This window comes from Medicago sativa, chromosome 3, assembly GCF_051527215.1.
Source record: "Medicago sativa cultivar Bolivia chromosome 3, Bolivia_mono, whole genome shotgun sequence".
Lineage (NCBI taxonomy): Eukaryota > Viridiplantae > Streptophyta > Magnoliopsida > Fabales > Fabaceae > Medicago > Medicago sativa.
In genome coordinates this window covers 70,152,176-70,173,125 of record NC_140751.1, presented here as the reverse complement: position 1 = coordinate 70,173,125, position 20,950 = coordinate 70,152,176, and the positions used below count along the sequence as shown (strand labels likewise).

At 33.6% G+C, this 20,950-nt stretch overlaps 1 protein-coding gene across 4 annotated transcripts; it reads right to left on the bottom strand.

The window, feature by feature from the left end:
* Window positions 1–2,360: 2,360 nt before the first annotated feature.
* Window positions 2,361–20,126, bottom strand: LOC146939682 (protease Do-like 7). Of its 4 annotated transcripts, none has more exons than XR_015031748.1 (25): window positions 19,755–20,126; window positions 19,587–19,657; window positions 18,060–18,194; window positions 17,463–17,521; window positions 17,327–17,363; window positions 16,814–16,939; window positions 16,597–16,686; window positions 15,921–15,986; window positions 15,762–15,818; window positions 15,610–15,675; window positions 14,787–14,894; window positions 13,984–14,064; window positions 13,149–13,198; window positions 12,610–12,775; window positions 10,333–10,839; window positions 10,015–10,197; window positions 9,808–9,913; window positions 9,064–9,234; window positions 8,883–8,962; window positions 8,145–8,228; window positions 6,930–7,157; window positions 5,072–5,287; window positions 4,804–4,961; window positions 3,407–4,296; window positions 2,361–2,985 (listed from the first exon to the last, which is right to left on the bottom strand). XR_015031748.1 is itself a non-coding variant. In XM_085753239.1 (25 exons), the coding sequence occupies exons 1-25, from the start codon at window positions 20,038–20,040 to the stop codon at window positions 2,809–2,811; spliced, it is 3,420 nt and encodes a 1,139-aa protein (XP_085609365.1). In that variant the 5' UTR covers window positions 20,041–20,126; the 3' UTR covers window positions 2,361–2,808. The 4 variants fall into 4 exon arrangements, 2 of the variants coding, with proteins under 2 accessions (XP_085609365.1, XP_085609366.1); XM_085753239.1 differs by having other exon boundaries at window positions 3,407–3,518; XR_015031749.1 differs by lacking the exon at window positions 8,145–8,228.
* Between the last annotated feature and the right edge of the window lie 824 nt (window positions 20,127–20,950).

The following is a 20,950-nucleotide window of genomic DNA, read 5'->3' as shown; positions in this document are numbered from 1 at the left end:
ACAAGTAAGGTTTGTGTTTCTCAACTTAACTGATTTTTGTTGTAAAACATAAAAAAAAAAAAAAAAAGAGTTAACGGATTTAAGTGCACGTGTTTTTGGGAATTAGGTGATTGATACGATGCAGTAGTCAATTAGGTTGTACACGGTGCACAACATTTTTTTCATCATTAAATAATGTGATCTTGCCAGATCAATTCTAAGTTACATGGGCATTCTTTTAAATTAAGAGAAATGTTAACTTGTGTCCTTAGGGCATAAGGGCACTTGTTAAGGTTAAATTAAGGGAAATGTTAACATGTGTTCTTAGGCCACATAAGAGCACTTGTTAAGGAAATTATGTATAGGAAATTGTATCAATTTATTCATTTAGAAGTTTAAATTAATGTTTTGTAATAAATATCTATTATTTATTTTTTTTAGGGAAAATATCTATTATTTATGAAATCCTTGACATCTCTTCAAAAAAAAATGAAATCCTTAACATGTATCTTAAGGACACAAGTTAGCATGACTCATAAATTAATTAAAAAATTAACATAGTTTTTTGTTCTTAAATCCTAAATCATATATCATTCATGTTGTTGTCTATAATAACTCGTCTTTGTCTTTCAATAGAGAGTTGTGATTGATTTCTTGCCAGACTCGTCAACTTCTATTCCATAGAAATTGTGTCATTAAGGTCACCATAACACAACCACAAATAGTTGATTTGTGATGTTGAGCTAGAGATTAGTTGCCAAGTTTACTTCTTGTGTACTTCTTGTTGTTAGGTTCAACCTCTGATTTTTTCTTCATCAGCCCAAGTTCCATGTATATGATTCAAAAAGTAAGACATAATGCTTATGTCCACATGATTTGCCAAAAGAAAAGTTATAATCTTCCGGCTATTTCCCTACCTAGGCCTCTACAATCAACAATAAAATGTTGGGTGAAAACTCATCTATCTTTAAATTGTTCCACTTTCATAAGTTTTAATTTTTTTTCAAGTCTAATAAGCATTGACAAGGCTCGAACCGCTCAGAGATTCCCAAAACCCTGACAGTTCTAACTTAAGATTTTCATTCAGGTGGAAGGTGTTGGCCATCCAACACCCCCTCTGGTGATTTCAAAGTTTTTATTTCAAAGCTAATTCATCTATTGTATTTCCCTCCACATAGTTCCATTGACTCCTCGTTTGAGATTGTTACATCAATAGGTTGCCCTCTTTGTTAACTAAGTTATCAAATGCTCTTGTATCTTTACATTCAACAGTGACTTCTTCCCTGATCAATTATTTGATACCGTGGTAGTTGCCTTTGATTTTGTATGTGAACCCAAATACACATGAAAAATGCACACCAAAGTAAGTGCAAGTATACACTGATTCAAGTTGAGTTACTTAAAACGGAGGAAACTAACGTAGAGACAAAGGAACAAAGCCATGCGGTTGAAGGACGGGGATCTAAACACAATTTTTACACGAAACAGTCATTCAAAGAAGGAAGGTGAATGAGATTAAAAAGTTAAAAGACACATGTGTTTGGTGGAAGAGAAAGAGAATGTTGAAAACACTTGTGAGGTGGTGAGATGAAAGGAGTCTGATGATAACAAAATTTGATGTGAACAAGTTTACACCGGGGAGGAGATTAGCACTGCCATTTAACAAATGCACACTTTAAAAGCACTAAGCCATGATAGCCTGCTAACCCTTTTCTACCAAAAATATTTGCACATAGTAAGGAAAAGGGGTTAAGATCCTCTCCATTTGTTTAAAATAAATGAACAATGTCATTTGGTAAGAGAAAAAATGTAGTGAATAGCAGCGAAGCTACTGATCAATCAATATCTACAACGTGATTATGAAGATCATAACAAAGGTAGTTGCAAATAGAATCAAACACACTACCCGAAGTTATTGATGTTGAACATAGTGCTTTTGTCACCGGAAGGCTTATTATACTAGTAATGCTTTTGTAGCTATCAAATGCTTTCATTAGTTTAAGAAGGAAAAAACACATATTTGCTATTTTGAGGGAATTTGGAATCTTTACATTGTCTTTGATAGAAAAATATTGTAGAAAGACTTTATTTCATTTAAGGATGGTGATTTGAGAGCCAACAAAACCCTAAAAAAATCAAACTTTCTGAATGTTAAGGTTGAGCGTAAAGGATGCAATGAAAGTACAAAAACCAACGTCCAACATAAATATAAAATGTATCAGGAGTTGACTCTTGATATCCACTGAACGGGGGTCATCTCCCGAACTTATTGGTTTGTAACTCTCAATAGGCTTATTATGGGTAAATTGGAAAATCTGGGGGCCTATGAACAATGAAAGGGGCCACGAGAGAAAATGAAATCATGCTAGAGGAAAATGAAATTTCAAAGTATCAAAGGGATTTGATAAAATATTCACAAGCCAAATAAAAGGCAAAGAGAAGTTAATTTACTTGTTAATACATGATAAAAAAAAATTAGAAATATTTATTTTATTTTTTCATGATTATGGAAGCTTTCTAGTATATGATATAATTAACCAATATGGGTTAAATAATGTTGCACATTATACAAATAACTCATTGCCAGCCTGAATCGATTGCTTTATAACTTGTCATGTGTCAATCATGGCAATGCTCAATCATGGCAATGCAATAGAATATCTTTGTACGAACAGCATCAAATCTAGAGCAAAGCAGCACTGCCAAATCGTGTCTGCAACGCTTTTAAGATTTTTGTTTGCTGAACCTGGAAGACGCAGATCCAGATTTGTGTTTGTTCCTTTGCTACTGCATACGTAGGGATGTATATCCATACTATACTCTGCTCATTCATACAGAACTGCGGTTTAATGCCTTGATTACATTACGATGCCAAATTCCAGTGTCTGGATTAAACCTCAATTCCCATGTAGGCCAATAATGTAAATCTTGCTTCAATGTTAAGACTCGTGGCTTCCCGTTGAGGTGAACTGTCCTTACCCGAACAAATTCTCCATGCTCTAGTTCCTGCCAACATTCGTGAAATAATTATAATACATTCACGAAACAGTAGAAGTATTAAATCATGAGAACAATTACAATATTTCATGAAATATACAAATTTCCCAGTCTCAAAAACAGCTTGTGGCAGAAAAAGTCCTCAAACACTTTGACCCAAGTCAGATCAATAACCAGGTTTACAAACAAATTCCATAAATGACTTATGCTAATAAGTAGTAACACAGCTAAGTTAAGCATGTAAAGATTCAATCATATACCACAGAACCCTTGCCACATACGAACCCATGTACATATGCCATTCAGTGTAGTGTATTCAAAATTACCACCGATACCCACACACATACACATGTATATTCCATCTTAGGAAGAAAAGAAAGGAAACTCTGCATGTAAGTGTAAGTTGCATCATGCATAATAAATACCGTACCTTTGTCACATTAACAAAAGAATCTATATTTGGAGTTGGTTTTCCATTAATTTCAACTATCCACTGAAGAGCATACAGACCATATCTATGTACAGGACTCCCATGACACCACCTGTGAATTGGATTTGACAAATTTTGTGAGCTTATACTTGGTCAGACAAGCATGCAAGCAAAACGCTGGTGCAAGTTCAAGAATAAAAAAATGTATTACGTCTATATTTTTTTTATTAAAAAAGTATTTACATGATAAAAAGAAAAATTTAAAAATAATATTGTAAGTTATAATTTTTTGAAGTGAGGGATGTCGAGAATCTGGATTCCAAAATTTAAGACTGAAACAAAAAACATATATGATCATCACGAAGCTATATATTAGGTACAGGGTTTGGGCCTAAGCAGCTATTTTACTAAAAAGGGGAGTTGGTTACATTTGTTAGAGGGGAATGACAGTTATACGAAGGATTAGGATAGTGAGAGAGGCCATTCATCACTTTTAAGTTACGTCCTTAGAAGGTTTGGGCAGAGAAAGTACTCTCTCTGAAGGAGCAGTGCTCTGTGGGTTAGCTAGGGATCTTCTTCCCTACTGCAGTGTCATTTTTCATCATCAATAATACAGTTATTCCAGTATCTGTGCATTTTAATATTTTTTTTTCCTATATTCTGTATGTTGCTGTACTTTTGACACACAACACTAGTTCAAATTTGTCGAAGCTAATATCTATACTGTCCATAAACTAACTCTCCATTGCACAATGGTATGGAACGATGGTACATGTGTCTGTTTGTGGACGAGTTGCACGACATAATGCAGATGCCTGGTCCTCAAATTCTGTTAATTAAGCGTGTTGGTCTGGAGGATGTCAGGTAAAAAACCGATTCAGACCTTCCATCTGTGTAGACTGAGATCAATGGTCAATCACATGCAGTAGAGACATGACAACAATTGTAAACAATTGTAAGCAAAGGATATCAGAGGCCTAATTTGGATTGGATTTGGATCCTCTGTTTTCATATACACACCCTTTTGGGGAGCAAGGAGAGGATCCAAAGTCCAAAGACATTTGAATTAGGCTTGTAGGAGCTTCTCAATTAAAATAAGTTGATAGTTCTTCACTTAGCAAAAACTATGTATGAGATTATATATGCTTATGAAGAAGCCAAATGAGAGAATTATTGAAAAACTTAGTACTTGAAAGATGTTTTTTATATTTCTTTTTCTGTAAGTGCTTCTTGAGAACTTTTTTATAAGTCTGAGTGAGCTTGCTGATGATAACAACAGTAAGCCCTCATACAAATTTACTTGCAACATGAACATCCTACCATGTTGCTATTTATCAATCAGCACTTTACCCTTTTCGAGAATATAAAAATTTACAAGCACAAAGTTAAAATTGTACCTTGCCACGTATACACCATGACCCTCTTCAGGAAGAAATCCAAGAGCTCGTACCGCTGAATGTGGATCCTGAACTATACAACCACACCAATTAATTGTACGAGTTGTGCCATTTCCATCCCTAACATCTGTTCCCACAAGAAGTTCAACCTCTCGTCCCTAGACAAAATCACACAAATCAATCATAATGTCCCTCAAAAAATAAGACAAAAGTTCATTCAGCAAGATCTACAAATCAAATTAGACGAGGGCAAATATTTTCAATGTACCTGCCGGAAAATAGTCATCTGAAGCTTGCCATCATTGGTATCAGATTTATCTAAAGCTTGGCAAGCATTTTCAATGTCATGGAAGCATGTGACAGGTTCTTTATTGATTGCTAAAACCATGTCCCCTTGCTCCAAAAGATGCTCAGCCTTTGATCCAGCCAAACAACCTTTAACACGCAAAACCTGTCGCCTTATTGGGTCTTTCTTGACAAACGCCTGCAATAATTTTACCCAAAACCATTAATAACAAATCTTGTTAATGGAAGTAACAAAGCTAGTTCTTTCAAGGAGTGAAAAACGGTAACAGAACCTAAGAATAACTAAAGAACAGAGTTTTTCGAAAAGACAACTAAGTAACAGATTACAAGAGATGTAATAATTAATTTTGGATGTTAGTAAGATTTAATAGAAAGACTGCAGCGCATAGTTGGTTATCAGAGGTATTGAGTGGATATTGGGTGGGAGGTTGGGAACAATCTCTCAAAACTTGGTAGAAACCGTGGCTTTGCATTTATAACTTCCATCTCTGTTTAAGAGCAATTCTCCAAGGATTTATCAATAAATTCAGTTGTTTTTCAGTATAATTATTATTGGTAGCAATTCTCCATGGATTTATCAAAATGCTTCTTTTCCCATGTGGCTGCTCTTGCTCACCACCATCATGACTTCATTCTTGATTCTATCTTTTGACTCTCCTTCTAGCCCTCCCAATTGTTGCTTATTTTCTTTTGGAACTTCTTCTCTCTAATTTAGAAAGTTAAACGAGTCCCAAACATCAGGCTGGAATATATTGAGAATGGCCTTTGAAAAACTCCACCAAGAAGGATTTGGAATGCTCACCTTCCAGGTAACTCACCGACAAAGAGCCTCTCGTCTCAATGCAAATGTAAAAACCCACCATAGTTTCATCTCTTCATGCATTCTTCTGCCCTCAAAATATTGCTCAGCCTATATAAGTCACAAGTAGGCTTTCCTTCCACCAAATCATGGAATCAACTCGGCAGCCATCTTCCCACCAAAAATTCTTACACAACTCCAAAATTCGCTTGATTCAAAACAACTTTCATACCAATTGATAGAAACCAACTGGTATTGTAGAAAATGAGGAATACCTCCCGGGATCACAAAACAATGGCAGAGCTTCGAGGGCCTGTCTAACTACCAATACCAGAAGGCCATAACTCACTAATATAACAAGACACTCCTCACTCCAACAGTCCTCTCTATTTATAGGCAGCATGTCTTATTGGGCCTAACTATCTCTCTAACCCACCAACAAAATTAACCTCTTAACGGTAACAGAACAACCTACCAATTTCTCAAAGGCCAATCGGTGGATCCTAAATCCTATCTGGAATCATATGTAGAGATGACCTAGTCCCAAAGGCAGCATAGGTCAGACAGTACACGTGATTTTGTTAACAAAACGGAAAATTGTAATCTAAGCAATCCGCAAAGGTAATTGGCGACAATACACATTCATCATGAATAGTACATGATTTTCATATAGTAAACCAAAAGGGCTTTTATATCAACCATCCAAGGAAGAAAACTTTTTTTCTACATTGGAGGCATACTACGGTGATGCATTCAATTAAAATGGAAAGCTACGAATCTAGGATCATTAAGGATACATATTAATATTTTTGGTTGTTCCAAAGGAGACATTCCATAAGACTGTTAGAGGCATCTTCAGGATGGTTATATATAAAAAAAAATAAAAATAAAAAATAAAAAAAGAGGCATCGTTTTGAATGATTTTGCCGAACATAGATTCTTTCAAAGTAAATATTACACATGGAAGGAAAGTAAATATTCTAAAGCAAAAACTCAAACTATAAAGAAACATTCATCATACCTGAATCCAAACATCACTTAATCCAAAACTGCGAGCCTTTGAAAGTAATGTTGGATAAAGTTCAACTTCTAATATTCTCAGAAATGGCATAGGCCTTTTGACACCATTTATGAGAAGAGGTGTCCCATTTGCACCAGATATGATCTTGTCCAGAACCTGGCTTATTGCATAAATAGGAATCCCCCTCACGAATTGATGATCTTCTGATGTACTGCCACTGAATTTAAGCTGGAACAGAGAATAAAAAATTGACATCAAAATCAACTCTTTTGCAAAATTGAGTAAAGAAACTATTAAAATTTAGGTAGAAGCTTACTTAAAATATAGGTCTCATGAAATATTATTGCTTCCTTTTCAGTCTTCAATATTTTGAAGTTTGTTCAATAAATATTTGGAAAAAAAATTTTGAACAAGTAAATATTTGAAAATTAGTTCAGGGCTTTGCTTATGCAGCGGCTACAACCTAGGGTGGGCATGTTACATGTTTGTGTACATAAGATTAAAATTAGGATTGAAATTAATGAACCATGAATGATCATTTGATACTTGCTTGGAAGAAAAACAGATAATGAATAAAGTATAGCATAAAGACCACACCACATAAGAGGAAGCCATAATACAATGATAACAACACAGTAAGAAAATGCAAATTTTTCATTCCCTTCTTTATTAATTAAAGTTAGAGATTCAGTCAATCGGAATAATATATTAATTAATATCATAATTATATTCTTTGTTCATCCAAACTTTCAATTATGCCTACAATGTGGTATGAAAATAATTAGTCATCTCATTTACCATATTCTCAACCAAACGCCATCAAAACAAGATTACAATATTCCCATTCCTCTATTTTTTCCCTCTATTCTTTACCGTTTTTGCTTTCCACCCTTCCACTCAAGCACATTCAGGCATTTGGTAGAAATTTTGCTAAAATAAAGTGGGATGCTTGTTAATTTTTATATGGATTGGTGGTCCCTAGTCCTTAGCACTTTAAATAGTCCAACAACCACACTTGAATTTAATCTTGTTAAGACTTAATTAAAGTGCCTAATTAAAAAGGTTATATACATCATTACTGTATTATTTAACTTCAAAGTTTATGATTCACTTTTATAAAATCCATAATACTTAAAAAACAGTTAAAGTTCTTTCCTAATTAATATTAGAAAGTAAGAAGGAGCAATGGCTTATAGACTTCAAGGACCAACCCACCATCAGGTAGCCTTTTGAAGTATGAGTAAATATTGTCTCATCTCGTCTTTTCCCAGTTTTCATCTTTCTTCTCTTTTTCTTCTTCTACGAAGATACAACTGTTTTGAGTTAGGCTTTATTATTCATACAAATGAGAAGACCAAAAACTATCATAGAATAGGTTCATTGTTTAAAGTTTCTCTAAGGGGATTTTAATCATTATGGTATCATATATTGCCAAAGTCTGCTTATTCATTAGGTTGGACTATATAATGGTCGAGTTCAATTCCAACTAGCGGTCGATAATTATAAAGTCATGAAGTAAACACAATCCCTTACCGTGGCTTGTGGCATGTCCTGACCTTGATTAAAATAGGGTAATGCAATTTCATACAAAACTTCTATTCTGTTTAAGCCATTAGAATAAGACCTCAAGAGTAGTTCTTACTAAAATTTGGGGGATAGGGGCGCCCAAGCTTACCCAAATCTGGTGTTGATTTATTTAAGAATGAAAAAAGAGACAGTAAGGTTGAATTTTTTACGGTATAGTCAAAAAGGTGCTCATATTATGCTTAGGAATGAACTCACCCAAAACAAAATAGATATATGGAAAAGGCTTACAACACTCATTTTATTTCAATGTTTCTAAGAATTAATTTTTATCACCCAATTTACGTTAGTGTTTTTTCTTATCTTGGGCCCAATGAAAAATGTCCAGATCCATCCATGTAAGCACGCAAAAGATTAACTGGTAAGAACCTGAGTAGAGAAGCTTCCCCATAAAGCTTGGACCCTTCCTTGTTCATCTGTTAGCACACCCGAAAACGAACTACCAAAATCTGTATTCAAACACATGAAGAGTAAGACATTTATCTAAATGTGTATCATTTATCTAAATGTGTATAACGTTGGTTAAAAAAATGAAAATATCCAAATTTACCAGTATCAAGCTCAATAACTTCCATATTGGTCGCTCTGTAACGTGGGGAGTCTGCAGATCCTATATTTAAAGCAGCGCAAGGATTGGTAACAACTGATTTCCTAGAGGTTGCTTGAAGGCTTCTACTTAAGCCCACAAGATAAACAGAATCTCCTCGACGTAATGCCGGCTCTGAACAAAAATATGTACTGATATCTCGTCAACATAGATAAATTAAAAAGTCATCATGAAAGCGCATATGCTCACAAATCTCTTCCCTCCCACATCATACACATTTAAAATACATATATACTTGTTCAAACTTCAGACAAATCACATTTTACTTTTAAAAAATTCCTCCATCTCTTGTTAGAGTTAATGAATTATTTACCAGAAGCAATCAACTTCAACACAAAATGTAAAACTATCAAGTATCTAACTGCAAAGATGCATTGTAATAAGTTCACAAAAAGTTAATTATATCCACTTTTATCATGCTATCTTCACTGGTAAGACCAGTTTGACTTGACGGAAAGAGGACTAAAGAAATCAGACTTTGAAGTATCAGGAAATCGTTTTTATTACTAATCCCAATTTATTTATTTATTATCCCAAGGAGTAGCCAGTTTAGCTTTTCTCAATTCAGTCAAAGTATATGTAGTGATACTTATGAGTTGCTGAGAATGAAACATGTTTCATCATCAAAAGTGGATCGGGTAAAGCCATCTATAAACAGTCTAAATTTAAGAAACGAGGCAAACCCACCTGGAAGTAACTCTGCAGCACGAACGACTGAAGCACCAACAGGTCCCAAAGCAGATGGATCATATGATACGAGAGCATAATTGTGAACAGGATGGAGAAATACCACCTGCCATGAAGAAAGAAGACACCAAGCTAAAGAAAGTCTGTCCTCTTGTTTATTCATTTCAATATATATTATTAGCGACAAATTATTTAAGAAAGATTTACCTCTCCAGGAATTTCAACTGGGAAAGCAGCAAAAGATAGCAACACATCAGAGGAAGATACTGCAACAGTATTCTTGTCAACTGCAACTAATCCCAAATCTTGAGTGTGATATATTATGACACCAGTTCCAAAAAAATGTTGTGAATGAACACCATCAAGCATACAAGATGGAGGAACGTGAACCTGAAGACAGGAGTCATTAAGAACCATAGGAAAAAAAAACAGAGTTGCCAAGAGGAATGGATACAGACATTGAAATGCTACAGTGGAATTTATGCCAAGTCAATGATAAGAATTGTGATAAATTTCAAAAACTACCTCAAACATCACAAGAGTAGACTCAATCACACGTTCAGTGACTGATGCATTTGCTGTGGCAGCAGTTGCACCTTGATAGTCCATTAACCCATCATCTGGTAAGGCACCTGATTTTTCTAGCTTGGTTTCCTCGGGTTCATTCAAGGACATATCAGCAACACTTCCATCAGCTGATAAATCATCAACTCTCCGTTTCTTGACTATCCCATCAGATCCATTGTCGTGAGATACACACTCTAAAGGATCTTTAGAATTAGTTTCCATGCTAGCGACACCATCAGCCAACTCCTGATGGTTACCTTCACACACATCTCCCCCACGAGCATGTTCACCAGTCAAAGAACTTGGACGACTGGCCAGACTTCCAACATCTTTATACCCAGATGATAAATAAGGGGAATCAGGCTGAAAAGCAGGCTTAGCAATCCAGAGGCCAGTACTGTCGTCCCGAGTGTAAATCTGGGGAGGTGCATACCATTCATGGCGATCAACTGTCACCAACACCGACTGCAGCCATCAAACAAGGTCATGAAACAAAATTAGAAAAGGCTTATAACTTTGAGATCTCAGTTGTCCACACTACTTGGATCATGAAAGTTATTGTGTCAAAAAGCCAATCTACCATTACAATGCATACTAAATTTTAAGTTCAATTATCCACAAAAACATGTTAGATCAAATCGATGTTGAACAAACATTAAGGCTCTATTTGGATTTTGGGAGTTTTGAGGGGAGGGGAGGGGAGGGGAAGGGAGGGTTTATAAAAAAGGAAGGAAGAAGTGGAAAGAATGGAGAGATATGAGAGTGGAGGGCTTGGGGGGTTTAGTTTTCTTAATAATACAAAATCCCCCTAATTTGGGGGAACTAAAAAATTGTATTGGAGGAGGAGTCTGGAGGGCTTTGGGAGATTTGCGTAAGTTTTTCAAATCCAATCTATGTTGTTATAATACTTTCAAAGTTAAAAATACATTAATCATCATAAGTATTTATTTATCATTCTCTACAAAACCACTCTCAAAAAATTTGAAAGATTTCTCTAATTTTTCCTCTAATCTCATCCCTCCAAAACCCTTCCCTCCCTCCCCCTCCAAACTCCCAAACAGAGCCTAAGAAACATTATTTTATGTTAACTTAACACCACCGTAGAGTTTGAACATGTAAGATATCTAAACTTGGTGTAAATTCAGTGTGAGTTCCGTGTGTCTATAATGAAACCACACTATTGCATTTATAATGGTGTTACAATAAATACATTGAATAAGCACTAACCTAGGAAGATCTATAATTCTAGGAATATTAACAATCAGCTAAGTAGCTATTACCCTTAGAAGGAATATCTACAGATTCTTAACGTTAACAGCACAGATTTACATCATTAAGTAGATTTCTTTATAAAGAATTTTATTCTTCATAAATCCGATATCTTACAGACCAAAATAAATGAGTAAGAATATGAACTGTAAATAAATTCTTTGAAATAGTTAAAATATAATAGAATATCTTTGATATCTATACCATGATATAATGACACCTCCAAAGTTAACTGTCAACTTTGGTCAGACATTTTTGAAGATAAATTTACCCTTAACAACTCAATTATTTTTCAAATTTAAATTTATACCCACACCATAATTTAATGAACCAAAAAACTACTTCCAAAAATTAGTTTGTACATATTAACTACAAATTTTAGTCGATCTTTTTCTAAATAAATTTTTCCCTAGCAATATAATCTTTTTTAAATTTAAAACATATAACATGAATATCTTAACCCAAATTTAGATAATTTTATAATATAGATACTATAACATTAAAATAAACAAATTAAATTAAAATCAATATAATAAAAGTTAGAAAAGGCACATAGATGGACACGATAGAGCCCGTCTTTACGCTTGCTATAATAAAGCATCTTAGTTTATCTCCTAAAATTAGTTTCTAATATTAGGGTATCTTAGATTATATCCAGGTATTAGTATCCATATGACATGGTTATTATCATGATTTGTTTCCTGATTTCCCTATTTATGCATGATTATGAATCCCCTATAAATAGAGGTTAATGTTTAGTCTTTTATCAAGTTACTATCAAGTTATTACCGATAATATTCAACCTCTTATTATCTCTCTTTTACTTTTATCTAAAATCCAAAGATTTAACATATCTTACACATTCCAACCAATGAGGGTTTGTAAGAAAATGAACCACTTGGACGTAATTTTTTTATTCAACAACAGGAAATTACTAGTTTCGACAAATATAACTTGATTGTATACCTTCCTTCGATGACGATCCACATAGCTTATATACTCCAATGGTACTCGTGCACCCCTTGATAGCTTAGAAATAACTGATATTAGTTCCTCAAGGCAAGATATTTCTTCACCAGCAAATTTCTTAATTATTGCATGGCGAGGAACTCCTGCTTTAAAGAGCATATATCTGCAAAAGGTAATTGTCACATGGTCAACAAATCACATGATACATACAAAAATGTAAAATAAACATCACAGATATCTTCTCCCAGTAATGACCCTTGTGCATGACTATCAAGTGATGCTAGACTCAGAATTATTGACAAATTTGTCAAGTGACCAACAACAGTAAGTATTTAAATTTAATAATTCCTAAATATATCAAGAAATAACTCTTACCGGAGCATCACTAAGTCATAACAAATTAACAATTCCACTAACCCAGTACTGGTTATAATTTAAAGAGTGTAACATACAAATACAAACAAATATCCAATTTTGTGTCAAATGGAATTATCTAATAAATATGGAAGAATCAATGTTTATCTAGGTATGCATACCCTGGTTCTGTCACATAAACAAGACCACAGTGAAATCGGAAGTTTCTGGCCTGCATTAAAGTGGTAAACATAACTATAATGAGAAAGGTAGGTAAAAATTAGAAGAGCAACAGAAGCAACTTGGGGAGGGCTGAGTAAACATATCCGGAGTTCAAGTGAGAAAAACATTTCAGTTGTTGTACAACACCATAACAAAGTTACAAGTCCAGATAACTATGTTGCAGTAGTAACCACAAGAAGAAACAAGCTGGTACACTATTTCATATGTATGAGATGGAAAATTGACCACTTATGGGAAACAGTAATTTAACAGAAGGCATTTGAAGACAGATGCACCAATATAATGAAAGAAAAAGGGCAATCGCTACTTTGTACTAATTTCATAAATTTCAGGAAGATGTGACATTTGTCCCTAATTATAAGACTCTTTTATACTTCTTCTCTGTCCCTTAATATAAGACTCTTTTCAAAATTCCACATGGATTAATGATTTGATTTCTTAATAAAAATGCCCCTATTTAATTTACCATTAAAAAAACGTAAGGTTTTTTCTCTCTCTCTTATGATATCAAATAATAGTGGGGGGTTGAATACACACACACACACACAAAAACAAAAACAAAAAAAATTAAAAATAATACACATAAACTACTTTTCTTAATACCTGTGAACTTTGTTGTGGGGCTTATGACAAGGGACGGAGGAACTATTATTCAAGACAAGTTTTTTCATTTGAATAGGCAAACGCAGGCAAAAGCAAAATCATATTCAACTTCTTTTTTCAGAGAAGATTATAAAATACAAAAAACATTATAAATATAATAATATTGCTAACCTGCTGATAGGAAAGAGGTTGGATTACTGCTCCACTAACTTGTAAGAAATAATTGGGAGTTATTGAGTGCAAATCTTGCACCTGAGATGAACATTTAGAAAAATTGGCACAACGTTAAACAATAATTTTATTTATATTATTCAAGCTGACAGTTAAATCACAAGCCAAGTTCACAGTGGCAACTAAGAACCTAGTTTTATACTCTATCAATTTCTTACAATACAGTATTGATTCTCATGTAAATATTTCCCTATTTCATGGGTGGCACAGTGAGGGGCGTTAGGATGGATTGCTTATTTGAGTTGAGTACGCCATATCACCATGTGATGATTGATCACGTCACATGTCAGGTCAAAGCCCAAAAATAAAATCATAACACATTTGGTTACAACAGATTAAAGGATAACAAAAGCTTCAGAAATGAGTTCAGCACTTTCAAGTCTACTACTCTAAATCGCAATTTTAATAACCTTGATCATTCAAGTCTACTACTCTAACTGTATTTTCAGAGCTTCTCAGGCTAAAAAAATTTGATAAAATTGGCGAGTGTAAGAACTACAAATGGCAATGCTTTTAATTTATTTATGTAATTTTATGAGGTTAGGATTTCTTCATGGGGGCCTTCAGAAAGAGTGGAATCACCGATTCCCATAAAAAATATAGAGTTTGGTGTGTCAAACAAAACTAATGTCAAACGGTACAACAACAACCAAGCCTTATCCCATTAAGTGGGGTCAGCTAAACTGCACTAATGTCAAACGGTACTTATAAAATATATATCCAAGCCATAATAAAACTCTCACCAAAAGAGTTAAACTCTTTGATATGCCACCCCTTTCAATTTGTAATTCAATATTTGAGTTTACACTGTCATCAAGTATAGTCTCCAGTTTCAGGAATTGAGTAATGACCTGCAATAATGTCAGAGTTCAACAATGAGACCATCAGAACAAGAACCGTGAAAACACCCTTTTTTGTAGCCTCAAGGAATGCATGAAAGTAACTGTTGAAACCAATCATCGAAGATGGGAAAAACTTCTAAATTTACACAATTATCAAAGTGATTTTTAGGAATTCTGGCAAACAATATTTTTTCATAGTTGCTTTATTCAACAGATGGATAACAAAAAAGACATAAGATAACAAAACAATAACAAATAATATAATGTAATTCATATTGTTACTTTTCCAAAAACTAGTCTCCTTGTCATTGTACCTATATTAGGTACATCGTAAGCAGCAGTTTGGGTGTGCAAAAGTACAATCACTTCCATCTCGATGAGCCGCTCCTACTAATTGAAAGTGATAAATATTCTAAAATCAATATTTCAACATAGAACTTATCGTGTTACATTTACCGTTACTTCAATGGTTTATTTTCCAACACTTCTAATTTAATTAGTTCACTTACAGCATTCAGCTTTTAGCTAATATTTAGTTGTTTAGCTTTCAGCAAACTTACCAAGTAAATTTGTCAAACAAAGACAATACAACAACAAACACACATGAAACATATGAAAACGCCGATAAAAAACTCAAAGAAATAATGCAAAGGATTTTTTGTCAAAAGAAAATGCAAAAAAAATTTTTTGGAAGGGGACAGGATTTCCCATCCAACAAACTTACTTCACCATTGACGCGGACAAGTACATCACCCGGTTCTAAATGTTTATAGGCTGGACCACCTGGCACCTAAACAAATCAAAGAGTAAAGCTGAAGAAATTGAAATGGTATATTTATCTAAAGAAAAATTATAATGGCATAACAATTTGCTTACCACAGATTCCACAACAAGCATTCCAGTTTCACTGGCAGGAGAAGCATTCCGTACTATCTAAAAAATCAAATGCAGCGTAAATGATGCAGGGCAAGGGAACATTTAAAGGAAATTGTCATATGATAAAGATATAAACCGAAAACTAAAGACTAATACAACCTGCTCTGTCTCACTTCTGAGGCCAAGCCGGCGAGTCTCGTCAAACCCTTTATGGAGAAAAGTCAGCTGTATCATATTTTACACAGTTATTGCCCGATATCCGATTACATAACCAAGAAGAAGAAAAAAAATTCTCTGCAATCATCTCATTCAATATGAAAAGAGAAAAATTGAGCACATAACATATTAAAGATGAAACGGATTAATAGAAAACGGCAAAACAGTAAGCAAGATATCACCCAGAAGTATTTGAAATTCCATAAAAAACAAAATGGCAGTTCCATTTTCACAAAAATAAACATATTTATGATAACAATTAACATTAAACCACCATTTTCTCTCAAAATAAATCTTAAAGCCACGAAATTATTTTTTCTTTCTTTATAACTTCCAATATCAATGATAAATAACTTCGAACATTTTACTATTAATTTTAGCATATAAAAACTAATTTAAAAACATTTTTTTTATCGTCTTTAGTAATTTGTCCGAGATTTTGATTTTATCTTGTATTATTTTATAGTTTTTAATAATAGGACTAAATCTATATGCTAGTTTATAATAATAGGGTTAAACCTATATGCCATTAACATATATGTTGAAATCTACATTTAATAGTAAATTACATGAAAAACAATAAAAGAAGAACCTAAGAAGAAGAATTTCAAGGTCAAACCTGAAGAGTACCACGAGGTATAGAAACTGGCATCCATTTATCAACATAAGTTTCACTCCCCTTTTGAAGAAACCTTAATGCCCTCACAACCTGAAAAGTAAATCAATGTATTTAGGTATTCGCTTCTTCCAATTAAATAAGTTACTCCCAATCGTGCTTCTCCTTCAATAATACATAAAGTGTCGGACAAGTTCAGCAAAAAATATCAAGAGCTCACCCTTTCCAAAGGTAAAAAGAATGCGGATGCACTTGTTGTCTTGCTCCCGGCATTCAGGCCAACTGCCCTGCCCTGCCAATCTATAACTGGGGACCCACTTGATCCTCCTTTGGTCCCAGATGCTGCCTGTAAATCAAATATCAATGAGTATATGGTTGCAATCAAGTAATGGTCAACTGCTAATTTGCTACAGACTTATTATTACAAGCGTCGACCATGTAAAGTTATTATAAACTTAGTTTTATTTATCCCATGAAGCTAATTTTCTTGGCCTAACAATTTTAGTAATGAAGCCCCTTCTGTTTAACCAGCCATATTTAATAAAAAATAACTAAAGAGCCTTCAATTTGGCATTGGACAAACTATAAGGATACTTAAACACTTCAAATACAACCTAGGAAAAGTATTACACAATGTTAAAAATTAAAATTAGAAGGAAAAAGAAAATAACAAACTCATAGTTTGAGTTTTTGGAAAATGTGAATAAACTTTTAAGCATTAATTCCCACTTACTTGCATATAGAATGTGTTGAAGTCATTATACCCATCCCTGCATCAAAAAATAGTTTAGCAATCAAAATCCAACCTGCTCTGAAAGGAGCCATATCATATACATAAAAAAGATAGTGACAGTTATTTCACAACATACTTCTTATAGTGAGGAGCATCCCTATCTAAACGAGCAAGAGTACCGGCCAAAATTGAAACCTGGCAGTAAAATCCAAAATAATTAATAATTGTAGAAAATTATCAGGATGAAAGAAAACAGGGTAAATACTAGAAGTCCTGGTCCATCTACATCAATAAAGGGAAAATGATAATGATAAACAAAACTTAACCATGAAAACATATCAATTTGATCTACGAACATTAAGAAAAATAATATTTGATATGTCACTTGATTTTACAAACCAAAGTATGAGAACACTTACAGAAGACAACAGATGAATGTAGTCATTCAAAATTGACGATGATGAGAAACAAACAAAAAACTAAAAAAAATTGCAGAAGTCAACACTAACTTTAAGCTTCCATCTACAACTATCAAATGCTCCAGAACTCAACTTGGGTACCAATGTTCCAACAAGAATAAGACCAAGAAAATATGCAAGAGTGCAACAGGAAAGAGAAAGCGAGTGAACTATTTAATGAAATATGTTTATCTAAATGATCTAAACCAGAAATCAATGAAAATGAAACCAGAGACAAAATCAGAGATGTGAATATTCATTGATTTTTTTTATACCTTCTCACCACTATCATTTCCAACAACTCTGATTTCTAATCCAACACTAGCAGCTTCAGGGGCAAGAGGTATCTCTTCATAATTTAGAAATTGTATAGCACTAGGATCATACCGAAAAAACCCAAAATCATGTACCTGCAGAAGTGTATCAATTAGCCACAAAGAAAAAGAGGAACAATAATTAAATTTTCAGCAAAAACTAATTATTCAAATAAATAAGAATTAATAAACAAAATCAATCTGAAAACCAAAATAATTATTATAGAATTTAAATGTATGCAAAAAATATAGTATGATCAGGTCCACAATATGAGTTTTTATATTATACAAGGGTACAGAAATTGATTATCACGGCATATATCAAAAATTGATTTTGAATGAATTGATTTTGAAAAATTGAGTTCAATGCAAAGTGATTATGTTTGGATACATTTACGTGTTCAATAATAAATTTCAGTTAAAAATCCCATTTAGACTAAAAAGCTACTCGTATGTTTGGATACACATTTAGATGGATTAAATGTACGTTTAGAGTGCGTTTTGAGTGCAAAACGTGATTTGATACTTTTATGAAGTTGTTTGGTTGTACGAAGTCAAGTTAGCAAAATTGATTCTATGAGAAGCATGAATTTGGAGCTTTCACGGCAAAGTGAATTGATTCTAGAATTTATTAGTCTGACACCCATGTATATTTTTCATTATTACCTTTAAGTGCCCTTATAAACTAGTTATATTAGTGAAATGTTTTGAAGTGAAATTTCTGCAAGTTACACATTCCATCTTTTAGTAATGGCCCCATTTTGGTCATTTACACACCCAAAAGCAATTTTGACACAAAGTATCCAAACAACATCTTTCATACAAATCACTTCTATTAACAAGGTACCCAAACATAATTCACTATACATTCAACTCACTTTTAATCAAAATCAATTATGCAAAATAAATTCTCTCCCCCGTAGAACCAAACACACGCTGCAAATTATGTTTGGTTTCATTTCTAAAGGAGCCAAAATTGATTCTAGAAGTGTAGAATTGATTCTAGCATGTTACATTGCTCTTGGGTAGAATTGATTTTGCCTCTAAAATTGACTCTATTTGAAGCTAGAAATTGGAGTTTTTGATTCTAGAATTGGTTTTAACACTCAAATTTATTGTTCAACCCACTTTTGCATAACTTTATTGAAACATAAATCATTTAACTTCAACTCACTTTTAGCCAGAATCAATTCACTCAAAATCAAATAATATCAACACAAAACCAACATACAAGTTAGAATCAATTCTAGTAGTAAAGTCAAAATCAATTTTAATCAATTGACAGCTCCAAACGTGGAACTATCATGTAAGAGTACAGAAATTTGATTTTGAATATTCACAAGAATCTACTAACAAAAGAGAATCATTTTGTCATTTACAACTTAAATACAGGAAAAGAGCATGATGAGTGGGAATTACATATCACTCAATCAAGAATATTGCACTAAGGATAAAAACATCAAATCAAAAACAAAGTTGACTACTTACTGGATCTCTATATATCGGATGCACCGGAACCTCTTCACGATTCAAAAACATAGCTTCAGCAACAACAGGTCCTGCAAAATTCAAAACCAAAGCGTAAAGAAAAGTTAGAACAACGATCATCAACACCGAATTGAAGAAAAGCAAAACTATGCACGGTAACGAGCTTACCAGGCTTAACAACATGGCGATTAGTGAGAATAATACCACGTCGTTTATCAACTACAAAACCAGTAGCGGAGCTAGCGGAAGCGGATTCAGTGTCAAAAGCACGAGTAGCAGTAATACGAAGAACGACGACAGCAGGAACGACTTTGCGGAGAGATTTTCGCCAGTCTTCGGCAGTTACGGCGTTTTCCTGAAACGGTGGATCAATTTCCATGGATAAGTCGTCGGTTTTCACGGCGGCGATGGAGTCAATTCCGTCCGCTCCTAACCGCTCCGATGGATCTTCCATTGAATGAGATTAGGGTTTAATTGAGTTGATGATGTGAAATGAAATGAAAGTAGACTCAGAAGTGTGAAGTGTGTGTTGTCAACTATGGAGTCCACGTCGAGTGATGAAGCGCTTTTTAACTTTAACGGGTGAAGTGTTTATGCAGGAAGAAAGAAAAAAAGATCGAGTCAGAATGCAACACTGAGAATAAAATATTCCATTCGTGTGTTTCAATTATGATGCAATAATCTTCTTTGAAGGTGTAAAATCATTTTCTTCCAAAAATAAATGATTGTGACACATATTTTTCGACACGCTCTTTTTGTTTGGTTAAAATTTATTCCCTTCGTCTCTAAATTATACTCCCTCCGTTTTAAAATAAGTGTCGCTTTAGCCAATTGTACACAGATTAAGGAATGGGATGATGTTGTCCAAAGATATGATATTTTTACTATAATAGTCTTGCTAGTTATTGGTGCATTTGTCATCATTATAAATTAAAGTACAAAATGATAATTTGGAAGTTGTGTGGATAATAATAATTAAGGGTACTATTGGAAAAAAGTAATTTTGGAAGTTGTGTGGATAATAATAATTAAGGGTACTATTTCCCTCAAAAAAAATAATTAAGGGTACTATTGGAAAAAAGTAATTAATAGTACATTGAAAAGTGAGAATGACATTCATTTTGAAACAAATTATTTTTGCTAAAGCAGCACTCATTTTAAACGGAGGGAATAGTTATTTAAGGTTTGTGCATGATTATTAAGAAAATGATTAATTGTATTGATTTCAATGGTAAAATTAATATCATTTACTAAAATACTCTTATTAATTGTAGTTAGTGGAATAGTTAAGTTGGTGAAATTCAATAAACAAGAGTATAATATTGGAAAAAAATAATAAATGTTGCATTGGTATTCTAAAGTGA